Below are 12,541 nucleotides of genomic sequence, written 5' to 3' on the forward strand. Positions count from 1 at the left end.
CCTTGTCTCCCTCCCACCCCACCACTTAAGAGCTGGTTTCAGGGGTAAGGTCAAACTTCAGTCACCTTTCTCTCTCTCTCTCTCTCTCTCTGAGGCCCTTATTCAAGTTTATTTAATTACTGTTGTGGTAAATCTGTTTATTAGCTGCAGCCCACTGCAGTGTAACAACCCAACATAGGGCTTCTTAGAGAGACCAGAACAGGAACAGTTTGAAGGCTCTGTCCTTGTTGGTCTTTTCATAGGATTCCCAGCTCTGGTTTCACTCCTGTGGCAGCGCCTGTGAAAGGGGATCAATCAATAATCTGTGATTTGTTCCTTTTACAAAGATTGAACTGGACTGTGTCCCGTTACAGCAACTGTGAGGGAGGATTTATTCCCGCCCATTACAGGCAGTTTGAAAGCGAACAGAAAATGAACCCAAATTTAAACCAGATCCTGAAATTGGTGAGGAAAATATGGAATAAGAGAGAAGATAAGAAAGATTTTCAAATTTTTGGCTAAAGGTGAGATTATTTACCATCCAATATATTTATTAATGTCCTCTGGATCTGCAAAACCAAATCTAGCAGCAACAACAATCTGGAACCAAATATATAGTAATTCTAATTGAACTGCATAAATCAAAGTGATTATGTGGGCGAGAGAACAGAGAAGAGTGGACTTAATAAAAGGTAACCGCACTGCGAACAGCTGCTTGAACTGCCCAAAATAGCCGGCCTATTTAATGAGATTTAAGTGGTGCCTTTGTAATTGATGTCTATGGCAATGGAAATGGTTAGCACCATTTTCCTGATATGGGCAGCTATCCAGGATAAACGGGGACAGTGGGGACTGCATCAGTAAAGCAGAGTAAATTCTCTCAAGTAATATTTACAATGGCAACAATGAATTAGAATTGGAACAAGTGCATCACTCTACCCCACAGGAATGGATAGAAAAGTTTGGAATAGGGGTTGGGAGGGAAAAATCAGAAGACAACTCAAGCAGCTCCTCCAAAGATTTTGCTGATTAAGACGGTGAGAAGCTAAGCCAGACGCATCCGTCTCTATTGAGTTGGCTCATCTCAACTGGGGGCGACAGTTGGTTCGTTTTGGTTAGGGAGGGTGAAAAAAATGCTGATACTCCCACACTTGACTGCTATCCAACAGCCCCTGCTGGAAATGTGATGCACTCCCACCAAATGTTCTGCCGATATTCATTGCATAGGCTCACACGTAACCAGTCATTTGGGAGTACTGTAGGACAACTAAAGCCCACTGAACTGTGCATCAGCAAGGATTCCCCAATAGCCAACACGATAAGTCTGCTTTCCCCTTATGCCAAGCAATTGTTCATGGAGATACCAAAAGTGGAGATAAAGAATAATTAAGCTCTTGTTCTTACACGAACCTAGTGCTCTGTGCACTTTTAATTTGCTACCTCTCCAATTTTAAAAGACTTCTCAATTTGCACTATTAGTGTAGAGTACCCACTTCGTAACAAGCACAGTAATTCTATGACATGTATAGGCTACTTACTTATGTTGTAATATTTTAAAAGATTGCATAAAATAAATTTTCCCACAAGAGTCCATGTCAACAAATCAATGTTACAAACAAAATAATTTAATTTTGAGAGCATCACTTTTAAAAGAAAACTTTACATAGTCTTAATGCATGCCCAAACTAAAATCTAAGTTTTATGTTAAAATGTGAAGCAGAAAAGCTTCCAGAACCTCACTGAAGACTTGATCATCTGTAATACCCATAATGTGCATGAAGAAAAACATTTAAGACACTTAAATTTGAATATGAAGCAACAATACTGGAATACTATATAAAGTGATTTTAAATTGCTTTTGAAAGTTAGTATTTCAAAATAGAAGTTAAATTTTGAATCATTGGAAAAATACCATCACAATTAGTCACCTACCCACAATAATGAATCAAAACAGTCCCTGAACATAATTTTTGACCATCAGGCAAAAATGCTAATGCAGTCAGGTGACTCCTTTCCAACAAAAGGAAAGTATAATATTATTGACCAAGAAAATAAGTTACAAATTTTAACCAAGCTCTGGACTTCACATTTTAAAATATTAATCACCAACAATCTTACAAAATTTTATTTGCACAGCAAAAATTGAAGTATTTTTGTAACTTTAAACTTTTCAACCAATGAAAAGTTTATTCTCCCCAAACTTGTTAACAAAATCAACAAGAGTTTTAAAAAAAACCTCTATGACCTGACTGAACTCTTATTTGAAAGCATTCCCGAAATGGATATAAACCATCTGCATGTGTGGAGCCATATCTTCCATTTTGTTTTTAGCAAATTAAGAAAACAAAAGCTTGTCTGAACTACTTAGAATGTCTGTAAAAGTGTACTTTTAATCACTTAATGAAAATTATTATTAAAGTAATTCTGAGAACAAACCAGAAGTCTGCTTTTCTGAGAGAACTGTGATCTTACTTCCCAAGTAAAATGGGAGGAAAAGCATAGTTTAGCTTCGCAACATGTCAACTTCCATGTAATTTATTGCTAGTCTGTGTCACCAATAGGGAAACAGCTTTCTTACAAAAACAGAAAACCCTTAAAAATAGGAAAGCACAAAACTTTCCGAATAACTGCACACGCAAATTCTGAACTGAGCAGCGAACACTCACCGCAGCACTCTTTCCAGGAAAGCTGAAGAAGGCATCAGGGCCCAATTTCTGTGGCACCTGTTTCAATATGGTCAGTAATTTCACTGCATGTGGAGGCTGCAAAGAAAATGCTTTAAAATTACTTCCAGCAATTTTCATTTAAAAGAAATCATTCTGCCTGTACTCGTGGATTGAGGAAAATTTGCAATAAATATTACCATATCACCAAAATGGAACATAACAATCACAATTTAATCAATGTAGAAATTTAAAATATGCACATTAAACAATACTTAATGGACATTAGCCTCAAACCATACTATACATCTATGTTGTGGCTTCAAACCACAGCTTTACAGAACAATCCAGCTTCAATCAAATGCATAACCATTTACATTTTTGCATAAGATGAAATATCACTCATTTCTGTACAAAACTCAGGAATTCAGCTTTTCACCATTTTTTAACCACCAAATCGAAAAAATGCAACGAATGTTACCCATTGTCCTTTTTCTCCTTGCACTTTGCTGACCAATAGTTTCAGTTCACGGACAGTTATATTGTAGCTCGCCAGCACTCCTAACATGTCAACCAGCAGATCTGCAAGTGAAAGCATACATTAGTTAAAAAATATTAAAATATGCTGCTCAAATTCAAACTACATTAAAAAGAAAAATATAAAATGACCAAATATTTGAGGGATTCATGACCTCCCAGTAGGGCCAGCCACTCTCAAGAACCACGAGGCCAATTAGCCTACCTGCTATCATATTGTTAGCTTTATCAATTCTCTTCAGAACATGTTCAATCAATCCAGCATCTGTACAGGCCTGTAGATTGCGAATACTTTTTTTCAGAATTGCAGTGAAAATGCTCCAAACTTCAGCCTGGCAGGTCACATCACAGTTGTCCAATAGCTCCACCATGCAGGCAATACTTTCCACATCTTGGATGATGAAATTCATCTCCAAATCAAATTGTCCTCCTACAAGCTTTAATCAAAAAACATATTGTTTACAAATTGCAAGATAACTGCACAATCCCATTTTCCTGACAAAGATTTACTCTTGATCAAGTGTCACATGTGCATGCTTGCATGCTGATCTACTTGAATGCTGTAAATTCTATTCTTGAAGGTTGTATCAATTTCAAATATCATTTTTTTTTTTAAAAACAAAGTAGCCATATTGGAGCATCAGAATTATGGCGCAGTGGAAGATGTGATAACATTTTTGCCCATTTTCTCTCTTCTAATACTTAAGCTAAAATTTCAAACTTGTGGCAAACTCAACTTTGTGTTACACATAACTAAATTATTGAAACCAAGGTCAAACGGTTATAAACTATTACCACATCCATACTGTTTCACCATCCTGTAAAGAGCAGAGGTTATGCCAAATTTTGGAGATATAAAGTTGAAGCAGAGAACATACATGTCCATCAGGATAAATAGGTGCTTAGAGAAAAGGTTTCAAAAAATAAATGTAACAATTGATATAGTCATCAGATCACAGTAGAACAGAATAGCTTGGTTGTTGTGCAATCAGACAACATTATATTCCAGGAAAGAGCAAAGTAGCAATGCTAGGGGTTTACTGTCTACTCTTGATAATTCAGTCATTCTTCTGCTAAAAATTCAAATTAAACATGTAAATGAAACAGCTAAGTGGGAATTTAGTGCTAATAATTGAATCATCAGCTCATTTGAATTAAGCAACTCTGAAATAAGAGTAGACTATTTCCAAAACATGCCAACTTTAACAGTTGGGAGTTAAAATAATTATCTGCTCTATGCACCCAAGGCAGGTCTTGCTTTTTCAGCACTTCTGGTATCTACTCTACATCAGTTGTCTTTATATATGCTCATGATGCATAACGTATCCTACAATGTTCCCATACTTACATGAAAAATGACTTACAGTACAGCTTTGGTGCATAGAAACCATGACATTATACTATTATCTAGAATACTTAAGTATTTTTAAATTCTTTGTAAAAGTTCAGTTCATTGCAGCGTAAGTATCTTTAAAAAAAAGTATATTACTATGATGATAAAAATGTAAGCTAAGATACACACAAACTTTGATTAAATTTTGCTCCCAACATGAGTTGGGACATCAGTTAAATGAGATTGCAAAGCAGTGTAAGCTTTTCTTCTCACTACTTTTCAGTTCGATTGTAAAGGGGGGGAAATTTCAAATGTACTTTCTTCTAGCAAACTCCTGAAGACCTTCTCAATCAGTCCAAAGATAGTTCGTTGATTAATTCAGGTCCTGCCAAAGAGGCCACTAAGCAGATTGGTGTCAATTGGCATCCAGAACTGAAATGGGTGCCGATCAGGACTTCGACACAAAATTCAGCAGCAACTACGCACATAGCAAGCAATGCAATCTTACTCCTGCAGTACCCCAAATTTCAAAAGATAAACACTTAGGAAAGACACTTGCTCATTTGTCCATTTTTCTTGTTTATACAAGTTCTTAAAAACTGAAATTGTCCAAAGAAACCACAAGCAGTTAATACATGACACACACCGACAATCAGCTTAACTAAGCCAGGTGATGAGACCTGTAGAAACCTTCAAAATGTGAGCAGGGCTTCAGAATCGCACTGTACTAACAGTCAATCACACAGTGCAGTAACTAATGACAAATTTTTTGGCAATATTAATCCCCTTTTCAGACAGAATGACAGTTTCTCCCCCTCCCACCTGTATACATCCACTAAGTGAAAGACTCTTCGTGTCTCCATGTTCTCAATTGAATAGCCGTGGAGGAAATAAATCACTTAGTTCCTACATAATGTCTCACTAGTTCCCCTTGTTAATGTTACAAATGGTTCTCTCTTTGGAGTTGATCAAATTATGTTACGGTCAGACTACCTGAAAGTACAATCAATGCTCAATCTGCAGATAAGGAGCACTTGCACAGTTCAGCAAAGAAGAGACTCTCCAATGGCAACTGACAAATGCCAAAAATACTCTCCAACGACAACTGGCACGCCAAAAATATTAGTCACCTGTTGTGTATGTACCTTTAAGAGAATAACTGGTCTCAGACTGCAGTACCGGCAGTGACCACCCCTGTATAAAAAGGCGCTAGAGAGCCTCTGTTGGTTAGTTTCGTTTATGCCTTTCACTAGTAAAGATTTGTTTGTTTCTCTCCTGCTAGTCTGTGTCTCAATCATTCACGGACTTATCATCTGCACTACATATTCCAAATCGACACTTACTGTCTGATGAATACGGTTTTTTTTGGGGGGGGGGGGGGAAAAGAGAGATGAGGGGCAGTATATATTGTCATGCTGTTTGGGCTGCAAGCAAAGGCCCGTTTAAAAAAAATATACAAAATATTTTGCTCCAGAGCTTCAGGATTTTGCTCCAATGAAATTAATTGTGACCACCATTAGCCCCACCCAAGAGATATGGTAGGACCTTTAATCATGCTAGCTCTCATCCAGCACCTTTAGCTTTGCCTTCTCCAAGATGCACCTTGCTCTCTGTCAGATATTTCTGCTTTTCTAATTACCATCACCAACTAAGCCACATCACCGCAACAGTCACCTGGCCTACATCTGTTCTCAATTCCCAGGTTTGGCCTTTCACATGCCAGTAATCAGACTTTTTCTTCGGTTTTTTCCTGCTGTTCTTTTCTCCTTTCCTGAAAGTGCTAACTCCTGCTGGGGTACAGTTCCCTGGTCACTGTCCTCTGGTAACTCAGCCAGATGCCCATTTTTCATGTATGCGCCTGCAAGGGTGTCAGCAGGATATTGGATAGTGGCTGTGCCCAGTTACAGCCTCATCTGATATCCACACAACACTTTCAGCAGAGATCACTGGAAGGACACAGAGCAGCGACCAAGTCTCATTATAGACCCAAGTATCTGGGACCTCTGTGCTTCCAGTTCCATCTTTCTCGTGTGATCTCAGTTCCTATCCCCTCCCATCAGTGCGCCCAGACCTAATTTTTCCCTACAGACGTCATTACTTCCCTGCTATCCTCCCGCCCCCACACACACTTCCTATAATCTGGCTTCCCTCCACCACCCTCAGTACTTTCACATTCAGACCACCTCCTCTCTCAACCACTACAGCATCTCAGCCTATTCTCCATTTCCAGTTCTTGTATAACATATTGCATCACTGCATATTTTTCCATTCTCCATTTATTGTGGGGGGTGGGGGGGGGGGGGGGGGGGGGGAAAGAGTGAAAATATTCAGCAAGTTCCGTAAAGACCATTTGAATTAATCAAATTTCATTGAGGTAAATGAATAATCCAGAAGACATTACGTAAAAAAATCCTGATAGAGAGGCATCAAGGGGAAAAAGTCAATGTTCCATCTTAGATTACTAAATAGGGTGCCCAAGAGAGACCAGACTAGTAACAAACAAAGCAGGCATTGCCAAACAGCAAGCACTTCTCCTGTGAGGATAGCGAATTGAAGAACTGCACATCATATCTGGTTTTCCCCTCAGAAACTTCTCGCTTTTTAAAAAATATACACGGTCTCATTTATGAAACTTGTTACTTGCCAACACAAACGTTTCCTTGGATTTGAACCAAATTTCTACATAATCACTTGGTACAACTTCACAAGCAGCTAGCAAGTACCACAACTTAAACAGTTTTCTACTGTACTGCCACAATCTTAGCTGGTATACATCTGTGAACACCTTCATAAAACTTACGAGCTTTATAACAGTTGATTTTATTGCACTAAGGAAAGTAGCAGTAAATTTTGCTACGGCATTCAGTGTGTTATGCTGCAGCTCTCTGGATGCAAGTTAGAATGTTAATGTGAAAATTGAGAAACAGTAAATCAGTAACCTCGTTTTTTTTCTCCTGGGCCCAAGGATAAGGAGACCAGCTGTAGCCAACCTGGCTGATCAAGAATTTAAACTGGACCCTTCCAGACTGTGCAACTCAACACCTGACTAAACTCATCACCTTCCACTCTCCTTACCTTGGTAACACAAACTTTTTAACTTTCACTGGAACAAAATGAAATCGAGCTCTAACTTTGTCTAATACTCATTCTTGGCAACTTCGGTGTTAGAGTGCTGCAATTTTCTTGTACAGTCTGTACAGCAGTGGTATCATGCCATCATGCACAACTTTGAACTCATCAGTCTACCCAAAACCTTGATCAACACAGAAATTCAGATAATGCAGACCATTTCCTCTGCCAATCCAATTTTTGAATTGTTTCATATCCACATTTGTGCTCATGGACAGAAGAGGGGTGGAATGGAGAATTCACAGGGGAGACAATTTTGAGAAAGACCCAAAGCAATCAGCTGTGCTACAGGAGATACATGAAGCTTACCATTGGAGTTCTTTTGAAAAAAGCTGCAGTTGACAGCTGCAAACAGTGACTTTACATACAATAGGAGCAGAAATCAGGTTGGCTTGGGATGTTTCATCTTAAATCAAGAGGCCAGGTCGGAAAAGCAAAATTTTTAGAAGATACAACAGGTACAATTGACCCAAGATGTAATACCAGATGACCGAAGGGAAGCGTGAGATACAAAACCCTTCTTGCCAACCTAAATCTCCATACTAGTATTAGCATAAATAGAAAGAGTAAAAGCCGTTGAAACCAGTAAGAGCAGCAAAGAATGATCAAAAACCATCTCAATTGGTTGACTTGTAGTGCCAAACAAGATAGGACTGGTATATCAGGTGATTTGTTATAGGGTATTCTGCAAGATAGGACTGGTTTATCAGGTGATTTGTTATAGGGTATTCTGCAAGACAGGACTGGTATATCAGGTGATTTGTTATAGGGTATTCTGCAAGACAGGACTGGTATATCAGGTGATTTGTTATAGGGTATTCTGCAAGACAGGACTGGTATATCAGGTGATTTGTTATAGGGTATTCTGCAAGATAGGACTGGTTTATCAGGTGATTTGTTATAGGGTATTCTGCAAGAAGCAGAGGCGAGACAGTTTAAAAGAGCCCAGCAGTGAGGAGATCAAGACAATGGAAGTTAAGAGCACGAGGAAAAGGTCTAGAAAGCTAGCTGGATTACTGGGCAATCAGGGATACACAGGCAAGACTGGCTGACCGGGTCTATTTTGATGAGGATCAATAGTGGCTCCCTCAAGAGGAAGGCATCACTACTGCAACACTATGACAGTTGGTCAAATCAAACCAAGAAATGTAGAAAATTAAATAAACTTTCATCGTGATAGTGTTTTCTCATCAATTACACATTGATGTTATACAGATTAACCAAGGATTCTGCAGAAATACCAGCCTTATTAGAAGTGATGCCATACTGAGCAACTCTGAAGTCACCTGAGTTTGAAAAGAACATATACATTTTTTTCTCAGTCATGTTTTGAAAAGTATTTCTCAGTTTTTGTCCAAATTAAGTAGTCCATCTGAAGCAGAGAATGGATGTATACACACACAAACATAGCAACACAGACAGAAAAATTGAATTGTTAGCAGCAAATCACCACATTCAAGGAAGGACCTTGGTTGTGTGGTCCAGCTGATATTGTAGTTTAGGGCAGAAGACTACTTATTTTACAGTTAACTACTGTAAATCTAGTTTCCTATTGTTTCTGTTCACCTATCTATTTACAGGGTAATAAACCTGTTTGGTTGTTGAACAGAGGCCAGTCTAGTGAAATATTTATACTGTCTTCTTTAGTTGACCGAGGGCAAGTGGCACAACCAGCAAGCTGAGATACACAGTGAAGACGGTTCTCTGTTCAACCTATGAGCTCCCTATAAATTATCTGGCTATTGGACAGATCACAGGGAATAAGGACTCACTTACAAGCTGTTCTTGATGCTGAACCGGAGAAAAATAATCAAGTCAAGTCCCTATGCTTTCTCCCTGCCCTGGCAGCAGCATAAAATGATTCTTACCACACACAGCCTGGTCCATCCACCTATTCTCTCAGGACAATCTCAAGTTTTTTCCTTATATGTTGGTAAATGGGTTTCAGATATAATATGATTTGTGTTTGTCCCAACTTTTAGCATTTGGTGCAAATTTTCTTTCTGCAATCATTCAAGCATTTCCCTGAAAAATTGAGAATTTTTTCAGTAACTCCAGATCTGACACTTTTTTCTGCTGAAGCCGTTCTCTCTAGACAGATGCTGCCATTGGAGGATTTCCTGATTTTATTTGCTTTTTGGTTTCTATTGACACAGGAAGCTTGTCTGGCTTTTGATACTCGAGGACAGCAAAATTCTATTGAAATCACAAACAAGAAATGAGAGGATATTTAAATGGCAGCTCCAAAGATTTTCAACAATAGTCAGCTACAGGATGCCTAATTTAAGATCCTGTATTCGACAAAAACACAAATTCAGAAACTTCAGTATTTTGTTAGAGCGAATGGGGAGCAGTCAATGGGACAGATTTTGCGTTAAGAATAACAGTAAGCGCAAGACTAACAGCGAGGCTTACAGCGTTCACCATTATTATGGAGTAAATCGGACAGTAACTTCTGGCGTCCGCACACGCCCATTTAAACACGGAAATCCAGAAGTTGCTGTCAGAGAGACCCTGCTCCTCCACTGTAACAGTCCTCCCTGATAGACTTGGCACTGAAATAAATATAATAGCGTGAAGTTGTGGTACTTGCCCACTAGTTACCCACAAAACAGGTCAGAAAAAGTTAGGGCTGGTACTTTCAGGAGTACGTGAATTTTTAATGGTGTGCCAAGTGATAATTACTGCCAAACAACCTCTCTGGCCCTAAAAATTTAATTTTACAAATGTGGAGTCTCATTCCTTCAGAGATTAATTGGTGAAGATTTTTTTTAATAAAAATTTCTCTTTTTTTAAACTTATTGTTTCTTATCTCTCTCGCTTCTCTTAATCCAATCTTTCACAATCTTTATTTTGCTTACTGTACATGATTTTTCATTGAATTAAATCTAATTTATACTTTCTGGTTGATACTTTCTAGTTTAGACTATGCATGTCTCTGAGGATTCTTCAATCTGATTGGTTGAAGAGCCTCGTTCTCTTAACAGACGCCCCAGATCCCCTTGAGAGGGCGCAGTGTTGGAAATGGTATCTAAATAGCGCAAGTCACCACTCAAAAGCTCACCAAAAGTTTGTGCGCAACTGTCATTTCTTCGCCACTGACCGCAAAATCTAAGCCAATATCTTCTCCCACAATTTTTCTAAGTGTTCCAGACCCAAAGTTTGAGGAGATGAAAACCAGAGGTTCCAGTGTTGATTCTAACCTGCTCCATTGTGTGCTCCCCATTCCCTCCATCAAAATGCTGAGGTTTCAGAAAAACGCTAAAAACTGTCAGGTGTGTTTATAACTCCAGCAAAGATCTTAAAATGGGGCCTCCTGCAACCTTTTAGTAATAGAACTCTTTTAAACCCCTTTTAAATATCCCATTTCTTGTCTGTGATACTAAGTTCCTGTCCTCAACTCACATAAGTGAGTCAAGCTCCCTGTATTCAGTTGAAGCCCAACCCCCAAACTATTTATGGTTAACTTTTTGTCCCCGTCTAGTACTCGATGTATTGCTGAATCTCCGTTCTAGCATTCAGTGGAGCTGTGTCTACACTCTGCTTCTGTTGACCAACTGCAGAAAATAGACCAGGCAGAGCAGATCATATTTTCTCTTTAGTTGGACAAAGCCAATTTTCTTTAGAGATAATGCCCCATCTTGAAATATTGCTTTGGATTTGGACTGATGCTTTTGACTAATGAGTTTTCCATTGACCATACTGATCACTTTAGAATTACTTGTTTTTTGGGGGTTCTACTTTTCACTCAACAATTCCAAAACATGGTGGTGTTAATTAGACTCAAGAGAAGGACCCACAACACCAACTTGCATTTAAATAGTTCCTTTAATGTAAAAATAAATGTCCCAAGATACCCAAGCTGGAGGAAGAAAAAGATAAAAGAAATAAAGGAAGGTGCCAAAATGTGCAGTGACAATTAGGAAAGGTCACAGACGGCTTGGTTGAAAAGATGGATTTTGAAAGGTGGAGAGAGAAAATGAGACCGAGGAGTTTCAGCAGGGAGGTTCAGAGAGTACAGCTGAGGCAGCCAATGGAGGATTGGTGGGTAGAAAATGGGAAAATAAATGGCATTGGAAGAAATCTAGAGGTGACAAATGCATGGTTTTAAGACTTCAACAGGGGTGGGGGAGAAGAGAGGCAAGGTGGAGACCAGCAATATTGTGCAGATAGAGTTAAGCAATCTGGGTGATCGCTAGAATGTGGGGTTTCAAGCTCAGCTCTGGGTCAAAGAGAATGCCATGGTTTTGTGCAGTCTGGTTCATCCTCAGAGGATGGAGTCAGTGGCAATGGAATGGGGTTGATGGTAGGGGCTGAAAATTATGGTTTAGGTTTTTCCAGTAATTCAGAAGAAAATTTTGACTTGATGCCAGAAAGACAAGCATCTTACTCAATAAGCATGGAATTGTTTAGTATTGTTATGGGTTGCTTCCATTCCTAATCTGTGCTGAGTTAACTTATCTCAGCAAAGTTTGTAATGGAGGTGAGCATGGGAGGGAAGGAAATAGACATGAAACCATGGGTTACTTCTACTGAGCACTATCCTCTGAATACACACGCTTGTGTGAACATTAGGTGAGAACAGACATGGGCTTGGTTAGAATAACCCCTAGCAGTCAAATACACACATGAAGAATGGCCATTTGGTAAGAACAACAGACACCTGTGGAACCATCTGTCAGCATTGGTCAGCATAACCATCACAGCTGACATGAGGTATTGGCTCAGAGAGGCTACAGGTAGAAGAAAATAGAGAGAGAGATACAATCATTTAAAACAGATGAAAACCAACCAGTACACTTCAACTGCAAATATGTGAATAATCAAATTCTGCAGATGCATCTCCAATAGCATCAACTTGGGAAAAAATGGCTACACAATTAAAAGTCTTGCATAGAGA

At 39.0% G+C, this 12,541-nt stretch overlaps 1 protein-coding gene across 2 annotated transcripts in view; it reads right to left on the bottom strand.

Moving 5' to 3' along the window:
- Positions 1–12,541, bottom strand: part of lrba (LPS-responsive vesicle trafficking, beach and anchor containing) — a 991,104-nt gene that overhangs the window by 926,568 nt on the left and 51,995 nt on the right. For both annotated transcript variants that reach the window (XM_086011652.1, XM_086011642.1), the window contains exons 2-4: positions 3,385–3,616; positions 3,124–3,224; positions 2,646–2,741 (exon numbers count right to left, since the gene is read on the bottom strand). In XM_086011652.1, the coding sequence (XP_085867778.1) occupies positions 2,646–2,741; positions 3,124–3,224; positions 3,385–3,616 (429 nt within the window). The remainder of the gene's footprint in view (positions 1–2,645; positions 2,742–3,123; positions 3,225–3,384; positions 3,617–12,541) is intronic.

The sequence above is a fragment of the Somniosus microcephalus genome, chromosome 2 (genome assembly GCF_052327205.1).
Source record: "Somniosus microcephalus isolate GS21.2 chromosome 2, FLI_Smic_1.0, whole genome shotgun sequence".
Classification (NCBI taxonomy): domain Eukaryota; kingdom Metazoa; phylum Chordata; class Chondrichthyes; order Squaliformes; family Somniosidae; genus Somniosus; species Somniosus microcephalus.